Source organism: Cadophora gregata (genome assembly GCF_030347475.1).
Source record: "Cadophora gregata isolate MNR1 chromosome Unknown scaffold_5, whole genome shotgun sequence".
Lineage (NCBI taxonomy): Eukaryota > Fungi > Ascomycota > Leotiomycetes > Helotiales > Ploettnerulaceae > Cadophora > Cadophora gregata.
In genome coordinates, this window is record NW_026695928.1 from 1,908,291 (window position 1) to 1,934,180 (window position 25,890).

The 25,890-nt window shown below is 45.2% G+C and overlaps 5 protein-coding genes across 5 annotated transcripts; 2 read left to right on the forward strand and 3 right to left on the reverse strand.

The window, feature by feature from the left end:
* Positions 1–891: 891 nt before the first annotated feature.
* On the forward strand, positions 892–1,506 carry ONS95_011405 (uncharacterized protein; the record flags this gene model as incomplete). The annotated part of the gene is made up of 2 exons (XM_058505018.1): positions 892–1,280; positions 1,350–1,506. The coding sequence occupies 2 exons, from the start codon at positions 892–894 to the stop codon at positions 1,504–1,506; spliced, it is 546 nt and encodes a 181-aa protein (XP_058359574.1).
* A 4,231-nt stretch (positions 1,507–5,737) lies between these two features.
* On the reverse strand, positions 5,738–10,150 carry PHY1_6 (Light-sensor Protein kinase; the record flags this gene model as incomplete). Its single annotated transcript, XM_058505019.1, has 9 exons — positions 5,738–6,906; positions 7,046–7,262; positions 7,383–7,552; positions 7,600–7,722; positions 7,782–8,618; positions 8,757–8,789; positions 8,890–9,608; positions 9,663–10,005; positions 10,057–10,150. 9 exons carry the CDS (start codon positions 10,148–10,150, stop codon positions 5,738–5,740), a joined length of 3,705 nt encoding a protein of 1,234 aa, XP_058359575.1.
* Positions 10,151–10,382: 232 nt separating this feature from the next.
* Positions 10,383–14,800, reverse strand: UPF3A (regulator of nonsense transcription). Its single transcript, XM_058505020.1, has 3 exons — positions 14,323–14,800; positions 11,436–14,277; positions 10,383–11,384 (listed from the first exon to the last, which is right to left on the reverse strand). Exons 1-2 carry the CDS (start codon positions 14,556–14,558, stop codon positions 12,759–12,761), a joined length of 1,755 nt encoding a protein of 584 aa, XP_058359576.1. The 5' UTR covers positions 14,559–14,800; the 3' UTR covers positions 10,383–11,384; positions 11,436–12,758.
* A 108-nt stretch (positions 14,801–14,908) lies between these two features.
* Positions 14,909–20,464, forward strand: ONS95_011408 (uncharacterized protein; the record flags this gene model as incomplete). The annotated part of the gene is made up of 4 exons (XM_058505021.1): positions 14,909–15,560; positions 15,613–16,051; positions 16,099–16,528; positions 16,576–20,464. 4 exons carry the CDS (start codon positions 14,909–14,911, stop codon positions 16,765–16,767), a joined length of 1,713 nt encoding a protein of 570 aa, XP_058359577.1. The 3' UTR covers positions 16,768–20,464.
* On the reverse strand, positions 17,997–18,839 carry ONS95_011409 (uncharacterized protein; the record flags this gene model as incomplete). Its single annotated transcript, XM_058505022.1, has 1 exon — positions 17,997–18,839. The coding sequence occupies one exon, from the start codon at positions 18,837–18,839 to the stop codon at positions 17,997–17,999; it is 843 nt and encodes a 280-aa protein (XP_058359578.1).
* Positions 20,465–25,890: the final 5,426 nt, after the last annotated feature.

Below are 25,890 nucleotides of genomic sequence, written 5' to 3' on the forward strand. Positions count from 1 at the left end.
GCAGCCATCTTATAACTTGTTTCCGAAGATCCGTAATAAACGAATTACGCTGCCTGCACTGCCATGCAATGCAAGAATGCCAAGTACCAAAGACAAGTCACATGATCTTAATCTTGCCACACGTGTGGGTGCCAAGGTAGGTAGCATTCCGCCCAAACCATCGTCGATCCCATACGTCAAAACTGGAAACTCCAAGGCTGAGTTTAGCCTCCGCCTCTTAGCTCACCAGTTGGTATACTCTATTTATCGATAGCGAGCCTCTAAGGTACACGCCGCTCTCTGGGTCATGCCTTTTGCGTGCAAGTGTTCCAGGAAGCGAAGCATGGATCCGCACGCCACTCTTTACTCCTTGATGGGAATGGCCAATGACGACCTTTTGGTCGTGTCAGACTGATTCACCCGAGGATATTGGGTGAACTTTTTGGCGACAGCTTCAGGACGAGAGGCGCAGTCTGAATAACAGGCCTGGTGATGGGCCCCAGTGGCTATGGTCGTGCTTGGTAGGTAGCATTCGGAGGATTCTGTTGGTTGGTGTTTGGCCTTCGACTTTCCTGTTGGTGATTTGTCCGTTTGATCTTCATTAGACCAACCACACTCTCACGTAAGGAAGGACCCGGCTGTGGTAGAAATAGCTATCCTAGCTGTCTTTTCTTGGAGGTTAGGCTCTCCGCATATGTCATAGGCAGGTATATCAAAGCTGTCCTTCCCCAGGAAATGTGACTTGACACTTTCTTTTCATCTTTCTTCTTCATCCTGAGTCTCTCATCTACCTACTTACCTCATCTGACACATTCGCATTCCTTACACGCCTTAAAGTCTTTACAGTCAACTGCAGCGTTGGAGCCGTTCTTCTACACAAACCACGAGAAACAATCGACCAAATCCCTCAGAATGTCATACCCACAGGCTACTACCGATCCAAACGCCCACTATGGAGCTCAACCACAACAGCCCATCGCCATGCAGTCACCAGGCATAGAGACCGCACCCCCAAACTACGCAACCAATGCCGCCACCCACGGCAACGAGAAGCACGAATATGGCACAGAACACTTCCAACCTCAACAACAGCAACAGCCTCAATCAAACCCCCAACAGACTTTCCAGCAGGGCACTCCCCACCAGAGTTTCCAAGTCGGAGCTGCGCCCACGAGCACCGGGAAATATCAAATGGCTACGCCTCTAGCTTCGTTGCAGCAAGGTCCTGCACCGGTAGATTGTCCTGTCTGTGGCGTGAGGGAGATGACTAGGACGGAGTTTGTGTCCGGGGGAACTACACAGTAAGTCTTTACTACTTCCCAGGAATCTTCGAATTTGGAATGAACGAGAAGCTAATATTTTTGTTACAGTCTCTCGGCTCTGCTGTGCTGCTGCTGTCTCTGCTTGGGATGTATCCCGTATTTGGCATCTTGGTTTAAGGACTGCGAGCATAAGTGCGGATCTTGTGGTGCGCTCTTGGCAGTCTGGCATAGGAGCGGACGGACAGAAGTCATGGCTCACAGATGATCTTGAACGTCTTGAGTGGAGACTAATGATGTGACCGTATGATACCTTGTCTTTGGAGTTTGGGCATGCTTGTTCGTTGCGCTTAGGAGCGCTTATGTGTGAGAAGTCGTTGATGATACCTGATCTTTGCGGTTTTTAAAATAAAATATGCTGTTTATGCTTTTTTCGTTTGTCTTTTGGATTGCACCTGCTTCAGTGGTCCCCGCCTTTCATCAGAATCCTCCACGATACTCAGTGCACGTAAGAATGGCTTGAGATACAAGTTAGCAAGCAATAAGATGACAATTACTTGTGAAGTCACAAATCATATATGCATTGTACACATGGGGTATCTATCTGAATACAGGAATAACGCCAACGGGGAATTGGTCTCTCGGCTCTGGTAGCCATCGGTGGCGAGGTCCCTCCTTCCTCACTGGATGCCGTTAACAGCATCTTCTGCAAATCACCCCTTCACGTTCCTGACGATCCTCGGACCGGGACTCTAGAGAGATTCTCCATGGAGTCCACGCCGGACTTCTCCCAGCACCACCGTGGACTCCAACGAGAGTAAGATACCAATTCGCCTTATCTTCAAAACGCTCAGAGACCTAAGTCACTGCTCGCTCCACAGCCTCGGGGCCACTCTTGCCAGATGTTGCAAAGGGTTTTGAGCTAACTATTTGGTTCTCTAGATCCAGACTGGGATCCATCCTGGCTTTCAGTCAGTTAAACAAATTTGTACCAGAACCAGCCTAAAATGTCACGTTTTAATACTCCATCTCGAAAGTGGTGAATGGGCATGGCTTACTGTGTATGAGGAAGAATCTTCAGATGACGACTGAACTTGATATTCTGAAGTGAACACGCGTGGATCCCTTCGAGCTGCGTCTACTGGTAACTGAGATAGCCACGCTGAAGGCATCGAATCTTCTTTTGGGAAAGGCACGCAGTTTTCTTGACGAAGCCAATCTTGAATCCGTTGATTCAGGTCTGGGGCGTGCGGCAAAGGAACGTCATCCGGCCAGGATGACCTCTCTCTCGCAATAGCCCTTTGGAGTCTCCTCCTATGCCCCAGCCGAACATCGAGCAGCGAGAGCTACTCAGGCTAATTAGCCATTGCATTCCGTCTCGACAATCTCACAGGAACTTTGGCTGTTTTCCTCGTTGCAGGGAATTCCCCTCAGAAAATCAACAGTCCAACTCCGAAATCAGCTTACTTGGGTTTCTGCAATCTTAGTGAGCGCGTCCCAGTCTCCAAAGCCAGAGTCCAAGAACCGCGAGAGATACTGCTCCAGACCGAGTACCGTGAGCGCTGCTTCGAGTTCTGCGGCCATGATCGCCCACAGAACTCTGTTCGATGATGGGTTTCGCGCGAAGAATTGGTGGGAGAGTTGAATACTCGCATAATAACAATGGGCAAGAAACCCTCGAGGCGAGGCCCTGTTTATACTTTGATCGTCAGCGGCGCGGAGTCGACCTCCGGACCATGTTTTTCATCCATTCGCTTATCCTCCGAGCGGGCCGCGGACGTCATCCCGACGACTTTGACATTTCGGGATTCCACTTTAGGTCTTGGCTGAGAGCGGAATATTTATTCTCGATGCCCACATGGCCCAGTGTTCGTCCTCATCGTCAAAACATCTTAGCAATAATAATGCTGCGACATGCAACAAAACAATGGCACAATGTGCAAGCAGAACTCGGCACACAGGTCGAAAGTCTCGGCTTGCCAATACTGTTCTAAACAGCCGTTCATGTTAGATGCTTGCTTCTTTGAAGTTGGTGTTGCACCTCGCGGCTGTCCGAAAAGTCGTCGTATAAGCACGAGGTGCTCCGAATGGACTACGAAAAAGCATACAAAGTACAATAGATGAGTCGATCCTATTATCACTAAAGTGGTTTCTTTTCCAGCTTGCCGCATCATTCGCGGCCCTTACTCGCACTTGACATTTAGTTAGCTAAAGTTTTTCACGCGGGTGTCAAAAGTACCTTCGTCGGTCTCTTTTTAAGGGTCTCTAGGTTTCTGACTCAGTCTGGCCGAGATTTTACCTTCTCTAAAAGGTACTTGTCTCTTCGCCATACTTTCCCATTTACAGAGTCAGGCCAAAAAGACTCCCGATTTTGTTGTCAACACATCATGCATCGGAATCTTCGGTTGCAGGGTTTTTGACTCAATGGCGTGCAGATATCCAATTCCTGTATATGTCGCAACTGGAACCTGTCTAATAGGGTCCAGTAAGGAGCCCAGCAACTGGTGCTACTATCTCCAGATGGAACCAGGGAGCATACTACGGGGCTGTCAGCTCTAAATGCCTTCACAAGGAAGCAATATACCGAAATTAGGCAGATGGGCTATTACCTCTGTATTGCGAATTTTCACCGGACTTCGCCAAGTCTTGAGGCGCCGATTCCAAGCTGCTTCAAGAGTCACTGGCCTTGGTCCTGCCATTCTTGAATACGCTGATCACGATCAGAATTCATCCACAGGGGATCATCGTCTGGCCACGCCCTCGATCTCGCAATCTCTCGTTGCAGCTTCCGTCGATGCCCGAGCTTCACTTTCAGCGTCGATAGTTGACTTTCCGTGATTTTGGTGAGAGCTTCCCACGTATCGAACCCCGCATTCTGGAACAATCGCAGATACTCTTGCAGCCCAAGCCTGTTGAGTACATTTTCGAGTTCGGATGCCATGCCGAAGAAAGGGGGTGTCGCTTAACGAAAATAGGGCTGTTCACGTGGGTGCATGGTGGATTGGCGGGGGCCGGAGGAGAAGTTTTGAATGCGAAGTTGGGAATCCTCTTAAGATATTGTTTCAGCAAGAGGCTGAACGTCCCAAAACTTCCTTACGTCAATGATAGTATCCTTGCTATCCCATCATACGCATTAGACGTCATGTAGTCATGCGGGTTGACGATCTTGGCCCCATTAATAGTGTGAAGTTATCCCATTCTAATAACAACACCTTGGCGGAAACAACACTTGTTGTTCAGCATTTGAAATCATGTACAGCCGTCTTGTTCTTGTTCTCAGATTTCATGCAAATGACGAAATACGTTTTTGTACTGCGTCGATAGATTGGTTGGAACAAGGCACAAAGTCTCGGCAAGGTCCGCAAAAAGAATGCAGTGTGTTACGGAGAGCTATTTCTATTGGGTTTCCAAAATAAATATTTTGACAAGTCGGAAATAGTGTTCTTCTTCTCTCGGCACGGCAGCAAGATACGAAACCACCAATCAGTATCTTCATTCTACTCGGCCTCGAGCTCTCCTCAAGCACTTGCCCAACTCGTGAGAGCTCTTGTCGAATGTATTGGGAATTCACCATTACGGCCCGGTAGGAGATTCCGGACACGAGGACTCCACCCAATCTCAGGCCCCAAGAATACAAGCGAATCGATTTCTAGCCCCCACAGCACCGTTCATGCATACCTGCCCATTCATCTTAAAAACGGGCTGCTATTTCAGCCTGGTTGGGTCCTGAGGTTGGAACAAACAAGAATTCAGGGTCCTGGGGTTCAGCTTGTACACGCCCACTTATGTCGGGCGGAAAACGCAAGCCCTGTGTTGGAAATGCTCCGTCCGCCGTGATTGTGGTACGATTGCTTTGGCGAGGTGTTTCGTCACGAGACTTGGCTGGACTCCGGATTTTGAATGCTGAACTATGTTCCTTCATACAACAATGTGCTTTTGCAATGCAACAAAGTGATGCCACCGGGAAATAGTGCTGTTGCCGACTTCGACTGAGGTTATGTGGCGATGAAGAGTTCGCCGACTCCATCGACTCGCCACTGCCACTCCCTCTTGGACGGAGCCAAGCCTTCAATACCAACATCAAAGGCTGATTTTGACTAGTTTTGCATCGTGTATCTAAGTTTCTCATATCATATTTTACAATTTTCGTTCGTACATGTTTTTTTGGGATATTGGATCATACCTCATAAACATGCAGTCCAAAATGACCTGGCCGAACGCTCCCTCTTATACTTAACCTGTTTGGCCCGTGGCCCGTGGCCTGTTACCCTTCTCGTTCCCTTCGGCAGTAATCCAACTCTCTCACATGCTATCCTTCCTCTACATTTCCATCTCTTGACAAAATTGCTTCAAAAAGCAGGTGCAGTACGTTATCCAGGGTATCGAAACATACCAAAACATACCTATAATCTATGGTGCCTTAAAATGACCGAAAAACACGACCTCGAAAACGATGCACCACTCATATATACTCCTCTGAATACTTCGAATGCCGCGTATTATTCCGGGTCTTTGCCTTCATGCTGACACTGAGTCGGAGTGTCGTGCTTCTGCTGGAACCAACCGCCCTCGTTCCATTTGGCAGAACCATACATCAACGCGTTCCTTATCTTCTCATCTTCGATCGCTGCAATGATAGCCTCCAGTCTGGTGAAATCGATAGGCTTGAGAATCCATCCGTCAAATCCACTTTCCATGTACTCGGTACAGCTTGACTCCGATAGTGATGCAGAGACTGCGATGATTGGGATTCTTCCATGCGGCTTTGCCTGTTCGGACAACGGTGGGGACGCTTCCTTCTCATAGGTTCGAATCAAACGTGTGGATGCATTACCGTCGACTAATGGCATTTGTATATCCATCAAAATGACATCGAAAGCCGCTGGGTCGTGTTTGAAAACATCGGCGCAGGCTTGCCCGTCAACGCTTACTGTCACTCGATGTCCTCTCTTCGATAGACGAGTCTCAAGAAGTCGGCTGTTCAGGGGATTGTCTTCTGCGATCAATACACTAACTCTCTTGTAGTTGACATTCCCAGGAGGATATGGGAAGCGTCCTGTGTTTGGATCATACGATGGCCCTGTGGTCATTGAGACCGCATGTGCAATTGATGCCAGCGATTCGGGGCCGGGAGTCAACTGTAGCTCATCTCTAGTCATACCGAGTCGAATTGGCAGGATCGTATCTGAGATGGAACGCTCTAGGCTGCCTGGGCCGGGACCTGAATTCTGAGCCATAGCTGTAGTTGTATCAATAGTGCCATTTGTAGCGCTGGCTGTGGTATCAGAAGTAAGCATCGGCGGGGTTGGCAGGGAGTCTCCACTACGAGCGTCACTGTCTCTCGATTTGTCTCGTCGAGCCTTTCTGAATGGAATCTTGATCGATACTCTGGTCCCTTTCTCGAGTTCCGAGTCAATCGATACTTGACCAGCATTCAAACGAACAAATCTTGCGGTCATGGCCAAGCCAAGCCCCAATGATATTGGACCTGTTGGATCCTTCGCAGCAGTTTCGTATTTGCCACCATTGATTTCATTGTCATCATCGTCTAAGACTTGTTCGAAGTCTTGGAAGAGGCAGTCGAGTGCTTGCTCGGACAAGCCACAGCCATTGTCCTGAAATGACATTTCGACCAGATCATTTGTGTCCGAGGAGCTGATTTGTTCCACTAGAGAGTATCAGTCCTGCTCATAGGATTGGGTGTTTCAAGTCCATCTCCCACTTCAGCACCGTGGAGTGGAGGGAATGGTGAAGCTCGTGACGTTTCCCGTAAGCAAGACTACAGGGGAATGAAACAATATACTTACACTGAATGAAAATTACATCGCCACCGGAATGTTGAATTGCATTCGCCAGCAAGTTCGATACCACAGCCCGTAGCATGGATGGATCGCAACGTACAATAGTTGGGATGTGTAGGTCATCATGGAGGTCAATTAGAAGATCTGGGCGGGAGTCTCTGTCTTTGTACGAGCTGATAACCTCCTGAAGCAGATGTCTGAGATCAATGTTTTCCTCGTGTGTCTAGAATCATGATCAACCACATGTTTCTCTTATGGTTTCGAACAGGTGTGGGTTAAGTCGGTATCTCAGACCGCTGTCACTTGTAACAAGTGTGCAGTAGTGATTATGAAGGTCACATACATTAAAATCCGAGTCCTCGGCTTCAGTGAGGCTAAGGAGATCATTGACTTGAAAAACAAGGGACTTCGAGGCCTGCAACGACCTTTGCAAATGCTGTCGTGCTCGTTCATCCAAGACTTCTTCCAGTGCAACTTCGAGATAGTTGATAATACTATTTAGTGGTGTACGAACTGGATGACATCAGCACAGACATGCTAAAACATATCAAGGTACGCACCTTCATGGCCAGCATTTCGAATAAGAATGCGAGTCATCCGATTTCTCTGAACGATTGCCTCCTTCTGACGCCATACCTCGATAAACCGACCATACAAGGTGCTCAGGACTGCGGCAGACTCGACTGAAAAACTGGTTAGATTCAATCTCATCGTTTTGCATGCAAATACAAAAATTACTTACTCTGATCCTCCGTCCATTCTCGACTCCTTCCTACAACACGCTCACTCCAGCGGCGAAAGCTTGATCTTGGCTCCAAGTAGTTCCCAACAACCTTTTTCTTCTCATGTGGATTCCCCGCCCACTTGACCTCCTGCGTCTGACCCTTTCGAAAGAATATAAGAAAATCAGAGCCGGAAAGTGCGAGAGGAATAACCAATACTCCCGAAATCATGTGGAATCCAGCAGGGTAGTCGATATCAGGTAGGTCTTTCGTGATACATTCGGATGCGTATATGTTAGTGAATGATCTCGCCCGAATATATTGCAGAAGAACGATGGCTTCGCTGTATGCAAAAAGTCGACCAATAGTCCTCGCTTCTCCCTTGATAGCCAGGAATCCAAAGTCTGCTCCAAACATGTTCAGGAGGTCTCCGGAAGAAGCTGCGATGTACGCAGATGGGGAGCGCTGTTGTGGATGCGCAGACAGCGGCTTACGCGCCTTTATTCGACTTGAGTATATCAATTTCTCGATATTCGTACTCGCAAGGTCTCCCAGAGCGCGGCAAAGTTCTCGTACAGGTAGGGGAACTCGCTTGCCAGAGCCATAACCATGACAACTGACCAAACCCCACAACTTATTGTCCACCGTAAGCGATATTGACATGGCTGCTCGTACTCCCAGGTTCTCGAGATATTTGATGTGAATGGGAGACATGGCTCTCAAGTATGAGTGTCTGAGATCGAGTGGGGTTTCGGCGTCTTCGAGAGTTCGGCAGATTAGTCTCGCATTCGGGTGGTCGCGATCATAAAGAATTCGGATTTTGTTGATCATATAGAGATCGCGGGCCTGTTTTGGAACTACGAATATGTCAGAGTCAGTTATGATTGCATGGAGGGCAAATCATTGGACATAATTTTGAGTCCTGATGCAATCAGGACAAGGATATGCGACCTAGCCCCCACCACAAAGGTAAAGACAATTGTGAGAATACTCACTATCACTGGCGGGGAATTTCAACCCTCGATAAACTACCAAGCGTGTCAGTTGGTATAGTTGGAGGTACAAGCAAGACACATTTGGCATGAGAAGACACCTAGGCCCCAGAGGCGAAAAGTAATAGTGACATACTGTCTGTAGATGCTCTAGGATCGACTATCTCGCTCACAACAGTCCCTGCAGTAGTCTCATCGAACTGGTATAGCATTGCCCGGTGAAAGCTGGTAAGCTCATAAACCAAGCCAACAACGATGTCCAATAACTCAGGTAGGGTTGTAGCACTCGACAACTGGTCCTGGACTTCGCAAAGCACATGAAATAGCTCCATAGGTCCCATCTGGCGCCCAGTCTCTCTCGCAACTTGTACAGCACGCAGTGGTTTGTGCATTGCCGTTGTTGATAGGCTCATTTCTTCCTCGCTTGGCTCATGATCGGTAACTTGAATAGGCTCTGCTGGTAGCCCATCTTCGGGAGGATGTCGAGGATTGAAGATGTCTCTCTTTAGTTCGAATTCGCATATGATGAGGTCAGACTCGAGATTCAGATGCATTGCTATGTAGCATTGAAGAGGGGCACCGCGAAGCGACGTCAGCGAGAGGGAGAAGACGTCTAGGTTGGTAGTCGATGTAACCGGCTGGTTTCTTAGACCGCGAACCCGGGACAAAAATTCCCTCTTATCGTCTGAAAAGAGTAGATCGGTGAAACATCGAAGGTCAAATAATTGTTCAGGTTCTAGCCCGGTAATGTTCTGGGAGTTTTCACTAACGACGCGAACCGCGAACCGGCCCGCATCGTCCTCCCGAATCGCGATCAAAGCTCCGAACGCCTGTATCGCACCCGGCATATGAATTCTGGGACGTCTGGATTAGTAGCTTGGAATGTTTTATTTCAACTACTGAACTCACGGTTCATCTTCACACCTATAGACCTTAACAGTCTTTTGAACTTTCTCTGTTGTTGGAGCATTTGTAGCTGGCGTATCTCCGGCCGTCACATAGCTGTAAGTGTTTGAGACAAATCGTCCACCTGTTTGAGGCATTGTATCAAGCTCCTCCGTGGTGGCAACCTGCGGTGGGTCGTCATTGGAAATTTGATCAAGCTTTTGTCCATCCGGCGCATTTCCATTTGCTGGATCGGGATCTGGCTGGGATGCCCTCCGAACAAGTGCCTTCGGAATTGGAGGCTTTTCGTAACCCGAGTCTTCTCCATCGGCCGATGGCTCTGTGCCAGATATCAGGCCAAGGGCATCTGGCTGCTGTCAGTGGCAGGTAACGAACAATTCCCGTCTATCTCACTCACTCAATGCCGAATCTGCTGAGCTCCTAGGCTGTGGTATGCGGATGGGGAAGACCCGACGAATCCCAAATGAGTTGGAGGTCATGGTTGTAGCCATGATTCCCGTCTGAATAGAGGGGGTCCTCCGGACACTTCGTTGACTACTCGTGTGCGCCCCGGCGGTTTAGCGTCCAGGCGCAAGCCAAATGTTCATCATTCTGTGCTTGCAGTCTTAGTCTCAGTCATGGACGATGAACAAGTTCCAGAGTCCAAGGACAGAAGAACAATCATTCTACACATTGGAGAACAGCTCCGAAAGTCACAGGGGGAAGTTCTTATGAGATCTCCAGGTGCGGTGCGGTGCGGTCCAGCGAGTAATGGTCACTTTTCTATGGGTCGCAAATCAGGGTCCTTGACGCTAAACGCGCCCGATCGCCACGAGCGGAAACCAGATGGGGTTTGCTGGCAACTGGGACGCCTATCGAGAAAGCGGCATCTCCCCAGCTCCCCAGCTCCCCAGCTCGGTGACATGGCGCTGAGAGGTTCAGTGTGAGAGGCTACAGTAGTAGGCTGAGTAGATGAGTAGACTTCCCCGTCTCAACCGTAGCGCAAACTCAAACCACAGAGCTGCCCGCTGCGCTGGCTCAAATACACTCAGTGGCTGGGGTGGCGGCGAAATGCAGCGATGCGGAGCGTACTGTGCACTGTGCACAATGCACCTGGAGCTGAGCTCCGCCTGTTGACCGTGCGGTTGTGGGCGGATGGTGATCGCCCAGGAGAAAAGGGATTACTCCCCAGCAACCCGGAACATTCTTGTGCTTCAAGTTTGACTGATATCGATGCCGGGTACATGCGAGTACGAATGCGTGTTGGATTGCTCTCGACAGCCTTCAAATGCACGCTGGAGAAATAGATTTTTGAAAAGATATGATATGATATGATACGATGCCTCATCCCTTGGCAGAGAAACACTGCAGCTAGGCCAAGTGCGATGTCTTACTGCCACCACCTACTCCAATGACTTTCTCACGCAAAGCTGGTGGACAAAGCCGATTATGGCTGGATGTGAAAAGATCCAAATCGGGTCCTCCAGATCAACAATGAACAACCGACAGAAGAAACGAGGGAAAGAAGAAAGATGATGGTCCAGGGAGCTGGGAAGACCTTCCATCCTGGTTGAGGCGTGCCCGAGCCACATGGGACTCTAGGCCTCGAGCCATCGGACCGTTGTATGTTCACAACAGGAGAAGCTAAGAATTCTGGTGGATTTCAATAATAACTGAAACATATCGGCCCAAGGGGGAAACTGGACCCTGAAGCTCAGAAGCTGTAAATAGAACATGCAATTTTACCTTTTAAATCTTGTTAGAAAACCGACAGCACAATAGCTATCAAGAGCAAACCTATTCTTCAAGAGCATTCACAAGGGCCGGCAGAACTGAGGCAAGCCTAGAACATTGCCAGGCCTCCATCATCGCAAACATTCGCCAAACTCTGTTGACGGTCATCACTCTTGTGTCACGAGGTCCGACCACTGAGCAAACTCTATCGGGCAGTGAGCACGACCAAAAGCCACAACGCCGGCCGGCTCGAGTAAATTACTAGACAGCCGGTTACCCATATCGATGATTCAACACTCTTGCGAAAGCTGCTTGGTACATGACTCGAGACTTTTGAGCACGCATAAGTCAGGCTTGTTGCATGAAATTGGAGTTGCGAGCATATGCCCAATCGAGAATGACAGGAACTTTGTTTGATATAAGCTTATGGTCCTCAATTAGGCCCATAACCTTTGCAAATTCAAAGAGGCATGGGGCTCCAAGCAGCTGTCGTTCGATATGCGTGGCAGTTTAGCCCTCGAGCTGATCGAGAGAGGACGGCATTTTAGAGGAAAACAATACTGTTCGTCAAAAATAACACAGGAGATCGGTCTAGGATGACACTGGCCGTGGCCTCTGGATGACTCCCACACCCCTAGCTAGGTAGTGCGCTATGTCTGGACATGAGTCTGAATATGATGTCTGTCTAACTCATGATACCGAATAATGGGCGAGCATCGAAGTTGATCGGTTGTCTGTCTGCCCTCGGAAATCGGCTGGACTCCTCCTATGAACGAAGTAGTAGAGACTGACTTGCCATAAGATTTTCACATTGCCAAGCTGATGTTAGAGCCTCTGCGAGTATCATACTAAGCTGTCAAGATGGAGCTTCGTAGTTGAGTTTGCATTCGATAAATCCATGAAAGGAACGAGGTTGAAGAAATGGATCCGTATGTAAATCAATTGCTTGTATTTCTATGCCTGGGAACATAAGAAAATCGAGCGTCAAACAAATAGAATTCGTCCTTCACTGCTAGACTCGCTGATCTTGTAAATTGCTGTCTCCTAACATGGCCCGCTTATTCATTCTGCAAGTTGGGGACAATTTCGTAGACTGCGAAAGTCTTTAACCCTCTTGAACGCATATTCCAACACCATGATTCGGGCTATAATCTTTCGCAGAGGGTGAAAATTTTCATGGAAGATACAGCGAACGCGTAAGTGTGGTCTCCAATCTTGCCTCTGCAAGGCGTGTCTTGCTACGTTCGACGCAAAGCTCATGGCTCAGAGCAATTGATATATTTGAAGCTCTGAAATAGAGCATCTGGCCGAGTGAACTTTTATGCTTAAGCATGTGGATTGCTCGAGATGAAGTAAGGTAGTCTGCATGGGTCGTCTTATCGTCTTTCACTTTGATGGCCCTGTAGGCGCCGGAGGAGTCTTCATGGATTCACTAGAGCCAGCACCGCCTCTCGCTCCACCCCTCCCACCACGTCTGCCGACAGTTCCACTGCCGTTACCACCTCTTCCTCCACGTCCAGCCCTTGCCGGGGCATTTGGAATTTGATTGATAGCTTTCTTCTCTGGAGGTAACGCTGTACCTTTGCGTTGCATGACTTGAACTGTTCCTTGGGCCACTGAAATTGGATTGGCACCCATGGCCTTCTTTAGACCGTCAGTGTCGGCAAAGTCGACATAAGCGAATCCCTTTCTTCTATCAATCTCAACAGTCGTGACTGTACCGAACTTTTCCATGGCTTCCTTCAGCAGTGCTTCAGTGACACCTTGTGAAGGATTGGCATGCTTGACGAAAGCTTGTGTAGCCCCTTCTGAGGGAGTAGCTATCTGCTGTGGTCTTCGAGCAGCTGGCGGTGCAGTGGCAACTTTAGCAGGCTGAGAGGACGAGCTTGAAGCTGCCGTAGATTGAGCGTCAGGCTTCTTTAGCAAAACCATCGGAGTAGGAGGGTTATTTGCTGTCGTTGATTTGGTTCCTTCCGATTCAGTGGATGATCCTTTACCACGTCCTTTACGGTTGGAATTTTGATTCAGGGTCGATTTGGGAGCAGTCGGGACGGGCTGAGCCTGTAACGAGCGAGCAGGAGTCGAATCTCCATTATCCTTGCCCTTCTCTGCAGTCGCAGCTGCAGCCGCAGCCGCCCTTTCCGCTTTCTGCGCATCTGCATTATCGCGTCTGACCTGGCGATGCGCTTGGGCTGGACTCAATCCAAGGTCACGTTGTAACATACGTATATGTGCTGCTACGATGGCTTGTCTTTGTCGGCCTGGGACTTTGCCTAGGTCAAGCTTGGGTGTGGCAGAGCTCTCGGATCCCGATGCTTCTGATGTAGCAGATGAACCTGCTACAGACTTGGAAGCGGCTTCTCTGTTTAAGATCTTCACAGCTTCCTTGGTGGCCTTGTCAACCAATCTATCTGTCTTCGCATCCTTGCCTTTCTTTTTCTCTTCTGCAGCCGATTCCTTTGCAGACTTTCCCTTCGAGCTATTAACTTCCTGCTTCTTGGCGGCTTTTACCGCAGCGTCCTTATTCTTGCTTGCTTTCTTGTCCTTTAGAGCCTGAACCAAAGGAGTCATCGTAACTTTCTCGTGCTTTGAAGGACTTGGGTCAAGTAAAGAATCCGCGTTGATCTCCTTTCCAGTAGTTGGATTTGCTAGGTCTTCCAGGAAGGCCATAAATTCCGGATCTTGATCTATCGTGCCGGCACGAGCATCCACACGACGTCGCCCAGCGGGTATTCGGCCATAGGGTGCGAATTCAACAGAAGGAGGCCCGATAAGACACAGACTATTGTATGTATTGGTAGCATCTTCAAAAACTGCCAATCTAACAGCATCGGAGAGACTGAGTAGGTAGCTCTCATTCGTGAGATGGAGGTATGCTCGAGAAGGTTTGGAGGGTTTAGATGCGCTGGAAAATTTAGTAGATTCTCCAGCAGGTGGTAGAGGATATTACTCTTTTGAATCCTTGCCCGGTTTATAGCGAAACCAGTCAACTTTTCCCTGGCCCAGCTTCCACTCCTCCCCTAGAATCGTGGTGAATTCTTCTTGTGTGAGACCAGGAGGCAGTCTTCGGATGATAATCTTCAGCTTGACGGCTGCTGGTTTGGCTGGGGCTGGCTTGTTCCCGTTACCCGTCGTCTGAGAAGAGGCGATAGAGAGGACTCCATTTGCTTGGGTTCGAGTAGCCATCGGAAAGGTAGACTCGCTTCTAGTTGCGACGGGGGAGGTAGTTGAGTTGAGCTAGATGCTGGTTGCGGCGACAGTGGCGCTAATACGTTTCCAGATGGCGGTATGCACGGCCCAGTCTAGGGAGTTTTGGCGGTCGTCAAAGATGCTGAGAGCTTCGTCAGAAACGTTCTGACTTCGTTGCGCGCAACATTTGCTCATTTGTTGCTTTGCTCTTTATCGCTGCCAGCCTCGCGAACAAGCCCATTACCGAGCACTCGTAGTTGGCAGGCGTCAGTCTGATAGAGTCCCGGGCCGGCTAAACCTCGAGGAAACTAGACTGCTCCAAGCCCCGCTCGAGCCACCCCGCGACCATGGCACCCATCCACCAGCGACGCAACGGCAAAGCACAGCCAAAGGGAAAGGCAAGGGGAAGGGGACAGGCCAAGACAAGGGAAGGCAAGGCTTTGGACCTCGAGATCCAGACCGGTGAGCACGGAGTCAACAACGACAGCTCAAACCCCATTCTCTCTCCCACCTCCACTGCTAAGGAGCTCCTTGACTGCGAAAGCGAGGATCCTAACGACCGTTCTCTTGACAACAACGGCGACGACGAGTGGGAAGACGAAGACGAAGACGAAGACGAGGACGAAGACAATCTGCAGTTGTGCCATCAGCACAATATCGACACTGGGCGCAGAAACACCCTCCACCGTATCACCCCGCGTCCCCTCCCTCCACTCCCACAGCTACCTTCATACCCATCCTCACAACAGCAGTACTGTGCACCTTCACTTCCAGACCGATCACATCGTCGAAGCAACGCCCAAGTCCTCGATAAATCCTTTCTTGCGCCACCCCGAGAATACAAGATGCCAGGTCCAAATGTCCCCAAGCCCGGTCCGGCGAAACTGAAGCCCAACTCTGAGCTCCCAGAATGGTTAGAAGAAGCAAAACAGTGTCACTATCTTCCCGAGTCTGTTATGAAGCAGCTTTGTGAAAAGGTGAAAGAGTGTTTGATGGAAGGTCAGCTCACGCTTGATTTGAATTGCCAATATTTACTGATCTAATATCACAGAGTCCAATATTCAACCTGTTGAGACACCTGTTACGATCTGCGGTGATATCCATGGCCAATTCTACGATCTTCTTGAGCTGTTCCGCATTGCAGGTGGCATGCCAGGAGAGTCCAACGTTCAAGCGCCAACCACAGTCATCAGCTCCGACGATATTGAACCACCGACCGAGATTACCGATCCCAAGCTCCGAAAGAAGATCCGTTCATCAGACAGCGGTATTGAGAGTGCGAGTGGTGAGGATGATGACGAGGAAGAACGCGGTCGCCCACGTACAGCAGGTCAATCAAGTCGTGGTGGTAGTGCTGCTGGAGATTCAGCTATCGGTGTTAATGAGGTTTCTGGCACCGGAAGTCAGAAATTCATATTCCTTGGTGATTTCGTTGATCGGGGCTACTTCAGCTTGGAGACTTTTACTCTCTTGATGTGCCTTAAGGCTATGTAGGTTCGGTCGTGCTGATTTGACTTTCAATGCTAATTCTATGCAGGTACCCTGAAATGATCACCCTCGTGCGTGGTAACCACGAGTCCCGCCAAATCACTCAGGTCTATGGGTTCTATGAGGAGTGTCAACAAAAGTATGGCAATGCTTCGGTCTGGAAGTCTTGCTGCCAAGTTTTTGACTTTCTCGTCCTTGCTGCTATCGTTGATGGCAGAATTCTTTGTGTTCATGGCGGTTTGAGCCCAGAAATTCGCACCGTTGACCAGATCCGCGTTGTTGCTCGTGCTCAGGAGATTCCTCATGAAGGCGCTTTCTGTGACTTGGTCTGGAGTGATCCTGAAGATGTTGAAACTTGGGCAGTTTCCCCTCGTGGGGCTGGGTGGCTCTTTGGTAACAAGGTTGCAACTGAGTTCAATCACGTCAACAAGTTAACACTCATTGCCCGTGCTCATCAGCTGGTCAACGAAGGCTATAAGGTATGTTTTCCTGTACGTCCTTGAGTTTCAATACTGACTCCAAACAGTACCATTTCGCCGAGAAGTCCGTTGTTACTGTCTGGTCCGCTCCCAACTATTGCTACCGCTGTGGCAATGTTGCATCCATCATGAACGTCGGCAAAGATCTGGTCCCGAAGTTCAGCATCTTCAGCGCGGTCCCCGAGGACCAACGTGCCGTTCCAGCAGGTCGAAGAGGAGCTGGCGAATACTTCTTGTAGATCAACCTTTGCATATTCACACACTCGACAATCTTGTGGAGAATGCTGCAGGATATCACGATGGCGTTTAGAGGTTTTGCATTCGGAGGAGGCGTTTTGACTACCCTGTACAACAATTGTCGATTCATGTGTTTCTATATCTTCTTTTTTCAACGATTGACGTACACGGTTTTCCTGGAACCATGAGCATGAGGAAACATTGGAGTACTCGTTCGTAGTTCCTCCGCCGTATCTCCACCCAGTATTTCAAGATCGTAGCTGTTCAAGGATTCTGCATTACACAATCACGCTTTCGATGAGAGCGTCTCTTGGCATGATATGCTGGAGGATTTGAGCTGTTGGAGACGTCAGGAAAGATCTCTTCGGATGTGCTGCCTAGTGCTCCATGGGTATATACATTTCCGGCTTCTGGTGGTGCGATTTGGCCGAAATAGAGATGTTTCGTATGTTTCGAGGCATTGTTCTCTGGCATTTGACCTGACTGCAATGTATGAGTATTACGAGATGAGATAACGACATCAATGAAAATACCAAAATTTTAGATGCTGAGGTTTTCAATGTTGAGGTGGCCTGTGGTATGAGGTTGCCTAGGTATGTTGTGATGCTCTTCATCCAATTGCTGCAGCATTCCAGCGAAGTACGGTGTGCCTCACATGTCACACAAGAGAAAACAAGTATGTATTAAAGTTGCGTTGAGAATGATTCAATACAGTAAGCTAGCTACATAGATATACATCGCTTCCAAACTCGCAAATTGCTCACTGATAAGATCTAGCAAGATAATCGCTCAAACCGCCAGTATTTTCGTACACCCGTTTTCGATACATGGTTGACGAACTTCCTTTACAATCTCAAGCTCTTTGTAGCTCGTGCTGTTTACAAGCCACTTCTTCCCATCTCATCGTCTCAGCCGTAAAGTCTCGTGTCACTTGAAGTGCACACCCGCAGGTGCGTTAGGCTAAATGCTGTGTCGTACTGTGCCATGTCTGCCGATTCTTGTGAATCGGCTGGATCAGATGGCTCAAAGGCAGATAAGTCCGGAGACTGCTGCTCAGATCTCAGATGTGATCTGACTGTTGGTTACCAGGTTCTCATCTATCTTTCCAAGATAGATATATGTCATGCAGAGCAAGGCTCATGCATTCATCCAAAACTCAGATGGCTTCCTCAATTTCTCTGCTTGTTTTTCCTTTCCGGTGCGGTTCCAATTTGTCGCTTCAAGAACCACTTCACAGCGGGGAGAGGTGGTATTTCCCATCATTCACACTACTCCCCTTCCCACTCACACTCCCACTCTCATACCTGCTCCCCCTAGTCTGAACCGTCAGCGGCGCGTGAGCGTACACAGGCGAGCTAGAATACGACAGCGTACTAGGCGCATAGTTGACAGTCCTCTCAGGCACGAATACTACCCCAGGAACACCCGAGCTCGAGTTCCTGGGCGAAGGCAAGAATGGATTCGGTGCTGAGTTTGGCGGTGGTTGAGGAGCAGCTGGATACATTGGCTGAGGCTGCTGATAGCTTGATCTGCGTCCGGATTCTCGGTGGAAGGATACGGTGGCTGCTTCTTCGATCTCCCTTGAGTTGCGAGGCGAGGATCGGGGTGATGAGCGAGGTGGGCTGTTGCGGGATGAGGATGAGGATGAGACTTGGCCTTGGACTTCTCGTCTGAGCCTTGCGTTTCTCTCCCGCTCATCGTCGAGTGCGTCGAGTAGATCCTCGACTTTGTTACATAGCTCTGCTTTCTCTTTCTTCAGGAGTCGGTTCTCCTTGTTGCTCTCTGTAAGAGCGGCGTCGAGTTTCTGAGTGCTGGCCTCGTAGCGTTTGATTCTGTCGTTGGCGGCGTCGAGGGCTTCTTGCACGGCGCGAAGGCTGTGGCGCTGCGTTTCAATCTGGGCGTTGCTGAAGGAAGTGTTGTTGTTAGGTGTTGTTCCTAAGGAGGCTCGATCGCTTGCGCTGGATGACCCGACGCCTGAGTCGCGGCTTGAACGGTGGTGGTGGGAGGCTCCTTTGGTACCACGCTCGTAGTGGACCTTCTTCTTGGTTGAGTTGGTTGAGTTGGGGCTTGACATTGTGATAGGATAGGATGAGATATGTTTTGTTTGGATGGATCTGTGTACAGTACTGTACTACTGCAAAGCGAGGCGAGACAGACCGCAGGCTGGGTAGGATATGGCTGCCCAAGTGCAGTAAGGTGAGTTGGCAAAGAGGAAAGTGCCAATGAATAGTAGGATAGATCCAGCTCGTGGGGCGTACTGGCGGTGAAGTATGGAGGATTGAGACCCAATGTTGATGCAAGGCTGAGTTGGGTTGCGATTGAGGTCCAGTTGCAGTATATAAAGGGTAGAGAGGAACCACTTGACAGACAACTGAACAGAAGTACTCGAAGACTCGGGATCAAGAAGGAAAGAAAGGAAGATCTAGCTCGAACTGCTGCCTACCTTCCTTACATACATATCCTCCCTCCCTCATTCTCGCCCTGCCTAGCTGGCAATGCAATCTGGCAAAGGGCATCGCACACACCCTGCCCTCCCCTCCATACCGACCTGTCAATTGGAAGCATCCTCGCCAGACCAGGACTCATCTGCTCACCGAGTAAACTGCCCGCCAAGCACCAGGCCCACGCCGACCAATTGCCCACCGGCGTGAGAGGACGGGAACACGAGCCAGGGGAGGGAGTCATCGAGCCATGCATGTTCTACCGGCGCACCAATTGCGCTCACAGAGAACGGCGATGCACTGCCATTGGTGAGGGTTGGGGATGGGGTGGGCATAGGCGCAGGTTGCCTTGAGGAGGATGGAGGATGGAAAAGAAGCGGGCACTGCCCGGCTGCCTACAATATCCTGATCCTGCGAGCCTGCGTGGTTCTCGCTGCAGAAGCCTGTCAGGTGGAACGCCAAAAGGCGCAGCACGCACTGAAGCCGCTGCAAAGAGGAGAGAAATCCGCCTTGTCGCCTACAGAAGAGCCTCTCCTTCTTCCCTTTTCCCGGTTGGCCTTTACCTGGGGTACATTATGGTACTGAAAATTCGGTCGGTTGAACTGGGGGGCCTGCAAATGTGGACGAAAGTCGATGTTGCCTACCCTACCTTATCTACCAAGGTATCTACTGTAATCCATTGGCGATGTCCAGATCCGTCACCGTGGGATTTCCTTGCCCCACCTGCACCTCCTCCTCGACCCTGCCCGGTCTTGCAGTTTGCATGCTTTCTTTGCAGTTCTCCGTACCTTACTACAAGTACTGTCCATTGTTCCTTGCAGTGCAAGACTGCAAGTGCAAAAGTGGAGCACACTCGCTACCTACATCCGAAGGCTACCTTACCTACTATACCTACTGTGCGGGCTGTGGAATTGCAGTCGTTCGGACAGCTCAGTGGTCAATGTTAATCCATCGTCAGAGTGCGTTGTCTGGCTGCAGTTGCTGCTCGCAATGCAGCCACCTGCAGTCCTGCGAGCAGCCGACGCGACAAGTGGAGAGGCTGCAAGCCTCGGAGAAAGCTACTCGACGTCAAGGCCACTTGTTGATATTTATGAAGTAGGAAGATTTCTTCTTCACGGCCTTGAAAAATCAAGGTTCGCAATGAAAAAAAGAAAAAAAAAAAAGCACCGCTCAGTCATCCATCGGCACCCACCCAGACCTCGAGGCCGAAGCACACAAGGAAAGGGCCGAGATCATCACCACTTTCTATACAGCAAACGCTTGCGCATATGCCGCCATCTTTGCAGACAGTTCGAAAGTAAAAGGCTTCACTCTTGGGCACCGAGGAAAAATAATGGTCATCGTCGCGGATGGAGTACTGTAGCTTGTTTGAGAAGCTCAGAAGAGGACGTTTACTTTAGAAATGATTCTTTGACTGAAGAATATATTAGCACAGTGTTGAGGGCGGCTGTAGAGGGGGGGTGGTGCTCACAGTATTGTCGATAATTTTTGCAGAGAGTCCGAGGGAGCGGCCTAGATATATTCCTCCAGCGATGGCCCGTGCGTCTAGCGCGGCTGAGAAATTTTTTCCTCTTGACGTTAGCGAGCATGTTTGACATGTTTGACAGAATGTTTGATGGAATGTTTGACAGTTCTCACGTGCTTGCTTGTCTCAGCAGAGTTTACCCGGTCCGAAGCGGCCGCACCAACCATACAGCGAGCGCTCGCGGACTTTCGCAGACAAGTTGCTACCTAGGTAGGTGTGTGGTGTGCAAAGAATTCCTTTCCTACCCAAGGTGGGAGTATCTATAATTTTGTAAGCAATATCCCTGCTTACAGCTCTCACACGACAGCACACAATCACGATGTACCTGGGATTGGGAAATGTCCTCGGCGATTATCCAGCTAAGCACAATTTTTGAAGTCCTACAGAGAGAATGTGACATTGAAGTTAAATATTATCTTTTAATCAAACTTAATTTTTAGAAATAACTTAATAACTACGCCTCGTCTAGTAAAATAAAACCTAGGAATCGATTCCTAGAAGCTTCTTACCCTTATAGCACTAACTTTAAGTTCTCCCTAGCTTATTATAAGTAGGAAGAGTACAGATAGGAAAATCTATACGTTAAACCTTAATAAGGAGGCGTATTAACTTAAAGTAGTATATAACTTAGAAGCTAAATATAAAGTTAGTATACTTTATAGAATAGTAGTCTTATTCTTAGATTTAATTATTACCTATTTTAAAGTAGCAGAGAAATAAGATAAGTAAGATACGCTCTAGAAAGTAGTCTAGTAGCTCTAAGTTAATATTATAGCTTAGTATAAATAGTAGATCGCGTTATTATATAAATTACTTAGTAAAAGTAACTTCTTAATATAAGAGATATAGTTAAATACGATTATAGTATTACAGATATATTAGAAAAGATAGTCTTACGCGTTAGTAGCTAGTAGTAGAATCGCTACTAGAGGAGTAACTATAGTATCTACTACATCTATAGCTAGAGCTTCTTAGATTAATAGTATTACTATAAGAGAGATATAACTTACTATAAATAGTGAAACTATAAAGAAACTGCTCCGGGAGTAGCTTAAGCTAAATAAGTATATTATTAAGTAAGCTAATATCACTATTACTAGCGTATTAGGCAACTGTATTAGCTATAGTAATAATAGCAGATAAGCTACCGCGTTAATACTAGCTACCTTACTATAATAAGTAGAGTCGGTAAGACTAATATATAGTAAAGATATCTTTATATACGCTAAGAATATAGCTATAGTAGAGAGACTAATTTACTAAGGGAAGGAGTAGTAAAGCCTCTTAGGGAAGAGTGTAGAAGTTATAATACTAATATAAAGCGTAGTAGTATTAAGTATCCCGATTAAAAGTATAGATATAATAAACTAAGAACAGATAATTAATACGTTATTCTATAATAACCCTAACTTACTATACTTAGTAAGCGCTATTAAGAGAGTAAAGTAGCTCTCTAAAGTAAAGCTAAGGAAAATATATAATATAATTATATATTAGAATATAAAGGGATTCAGGTCAGATATCACGTGTACTACTAGGCTGAAGATAGCCTAGTTAGGGGCACTTAACTCTTTATATACTATAGCTTCTTCTATAGATAGTTCTGTATAGCTCTATAGATATACTTCCTAGAGGTGAAAAACCTGTAATAAAGTAGAGGAGTTAACTATAGTTAACTCTATTATCTAATATAAATAGTCTTACCTACTATTATCTAGTCTTTCTTACTTAGCCTTATAAATATACTATATAGTAGGCTATACCTTTTAATAGGTTATAAGCCTTAAGTAGATAAATTAGAATAAGTGAATCGATAAAAGTAAAGCGATTAATTCGAACTCCTTAAAGTAAGAAAAGGAACTAGTCTAAGTAAGAAGGACTAAGAGGCTAAGTAAGAGTACTAATAATAATAAGTTAAGAAGCTAAGTAAGAAGTACTCTCGTAACTAACTAAATAACTTATAAGCTCTAGAGGGAGTTTTATAATAACTACACGACTTATAGACTTTAGAGGAAGCTCTATATAAATATAAGAAGTCGAGTAGCACGTAAAGAAAGCTACTTATAATTATAAAATCAAGTATAGTTTCTATATAACCCTAAGTTAATAACACGTTAAAACCTTTTATTAATTATATATATATAAAAACTATCTAGTTAAAAAGTATCGATTTCTATATATTAATAGATATATAAAATAGGAAAAGATAGTAAGTACTTACTAACCTTAAGTAGAGAGTGCTATAAGGACTAGTTTTACTACATGAAAGTTAAGATTAAGAGTAAAAGCGTCTTTTATACTATTAAAGTAACTAGGACTAAATATATATAGATCCTAAGAGAAAGAGAAAGTAAAGCTAAAGCTACTACCTCTAAGATACTATCTAACTTAAGAGTAAACGAGATTACTATAAGATTTAAGCGACTTAGAGGAATATAGAACCTTAATAAAGTAAAGGAATAAGACTAAGATAACGTAAAAGCTCTAGAAATTATACTAGAAGGACTTAGTGAAAATAATATTATACTTATTAATAAGTATAAGACTACTTCTACTATTTAGATATAATTAAAGCTAAAGTATAATAAGACTAGCTTATTAACTACTAACTAATATATAATAAGTATTTAAAACTTCACTTTTAATAAGGACGTTAGTATCGATAGATTATAAAGTAAGCTAAAGAAGTACTAATAGAAGATTATTATAGTAAATAACGTAATAAAGAATATATACCCTAATAAAGCACTCTTCTTAATTCTGACTTTAGCTCTCTAAAAGTAAGGCTAATATACTACTATAGTAGATAGTTTCCTAACTTAATAATCTCTAATAGTTGATAAGAAGGTTAAGATCTTATAAGAAAAGGAATCTTATATATAAGATCTAAAGCTATAAAGTATAAGTAAGGAATAAGTATATACTACTTAGTAATAATATAAGTAAGTATACTATTACTCTAACTACTACTCTTACTAAGATAGTAGTTTATTAGACTATAGTATAACCGGAGTTACTCTAGAATACTACTATTATAGATCTAAAGATTATTTTATCGCTAACTACAAGTTTTAAGCTACTAGTAGAGAATACGCTAGAAACTTCTAGCTAAAGAAGAAGAAGAGAGGATAAGCTAAGCTAATATATAAGCTTAGATTATAAGTTAAAGATAAGACCTCTTATTCCTGATTTAATTAAAAGAATTACCCTAAGCTTATTAAGAAAAGCTCTTTATCTTATTACTCTAAATATAAAAGAAAGAATTATATAGTAGTATATAATTCAGATAATAATATATCTAATAAGTCTAACTACACTAGTAAGGATACTTCTTTTAATAAGGAAGATAATACTACTAAAAAGGTTATACTATCTAAAGAGTTAATCTATAAGAGTATCCCTAAAGACTAGGTAGTTAATATAAGTGTAAGTTTATTTATAACTAACTAACTCTACTTATTTAGGAAACTAAGACTTATATTTAAAGTCTGTATCTAAGTTAGGGGGGAGATATTATACTTATATATATATAGAGTTACACTAGTTAAGGTAATAGATAGAACTTCCTGTTTTCTAGATAATATACTTTATATTCCTAAGCTAGGTATAAATTTAATCTTAGTAAAGAAATTATATAAAGGTGACTATCGTAGAACTTTTAATAATAAGAATATTTAGATTATTAAAAGGAATAAAAGAGTTCTAAAAGTAAAGTAATCTTATAATCTTTATATTATAAAATATATCTTTAAAGTATTTAATAAGAAGGTAATTAGAACTATTAGAAAAGTTAACTATAGTTAACTTAAAACCTTAAGAGCTTTACTAGCTATCGAACTAGTAAAAGATAACTTAATAGATAATAATATAGCTACTATAAAAGACCTTAAGTGATACTTTAAGTACTACTAATAATTTATATACTTTAGACTTAAAAAGATTCAGAACTATATAATATAACTACACTGAAAAAGGTAATTAAGATTCCTAAGAATCTAAATATCTGTAATATATATACTATTATAAAAATAAAGAACTAGATTCTAAAGGCACTAAGTATATAGCTTACTGAAATCCTTAACTTAGTATAATTTAATATCACTAGACTATTTCTAATATTAATTAGAGGGAACTACTACTTTCTACTAATTATTAATATCTATTCTTACTAAAATTAAGTAATTCTACTAAAAACTAAAGGAGATACTTATTAAGTACTCTAAGATTAGAAAGTTAGTATTAAACTATAATCTAGTAAGAAAGTTAAGTAAGTAAGATTAGATAATATACTTAAGTTACTTAAGGCTACTAATAATTAAAGAACTAAAGACAGAGTACTAGTATAATTAATAACTATTATATCCTTATATTAGAATAGACCTATTAAATAATTAATTCAGACTATACAATTTAATATATATATAATACTTAAAGATACTTAACTACTACTAGAATTCTAAGATAAAGCTACTAAAGCTGACTTATATATAAGAAACTAGACTATAACTAGACCTGTAACTAATAGTATAAAGACTTACCTAATAAAAGCCTTTATAAGAGAAATACTATTAATTAACTATATCTATAAGTAAGGGAATAAATACTTTTACTATATAGATAAGAAGATAATACTTATAAATAAGTAGCATGATAAGCTTATTAATCTTAGTAGAATTAGAGTCTTAATAAGATACTCGGAAAATATAATAAAGTACTTCTAAGTATATTCCCCGGAATATAGATTAACGATCTTATCTAGTTAAGTAATTATTAAAGAAAGTAGCTCCGGAGGAATAGTTAACCTAAGGATTTAAAACTCTTTAGTAAGATTATAAGGAACCTTAAATATTACTTTAGATAAGAAAGCTCGAGGTAGATTAAAGGTACTAGAGGAAACTAATCTGATAATTAAAGATTAGTAAATAAACCCTATAGTAGTTATTCCCTCTTTTATATTACTAGTAGATATACTAGCTTTTATAGAAGCTAATATACTAGATTATAACTTAGAACCGGAACTAGAAGTAACGCTAGACTAGCTACTAGTAACTAGTATAACTTTAGAAGTTAACTTAGAGGTTAATAAGAATATAGACTTGACTCCTAATCTTAGATTATAAGCTAATATGACTACACTAGACCTTCTAAGTAAAACACTA

What these genes read in the sequence shown, in the direction of transcription:
- UPF3A (XM_058505020.1), bottom strand. Translation starts at nt 14,558, where the DNA reads ATGGCTACTCGAACCCAAGCAAATGGAGTCCTCTCTATCGCCTCTTCT. An exon ending in CCGGGCAAGGATTCAAAAGA is followed by an intron (nt 14,278 to 14,322) that starts GTAATATCCTCT and finishes TAAATTTTCCAG; the next exon opens with CGCATCTAAACCCTCCAAAC.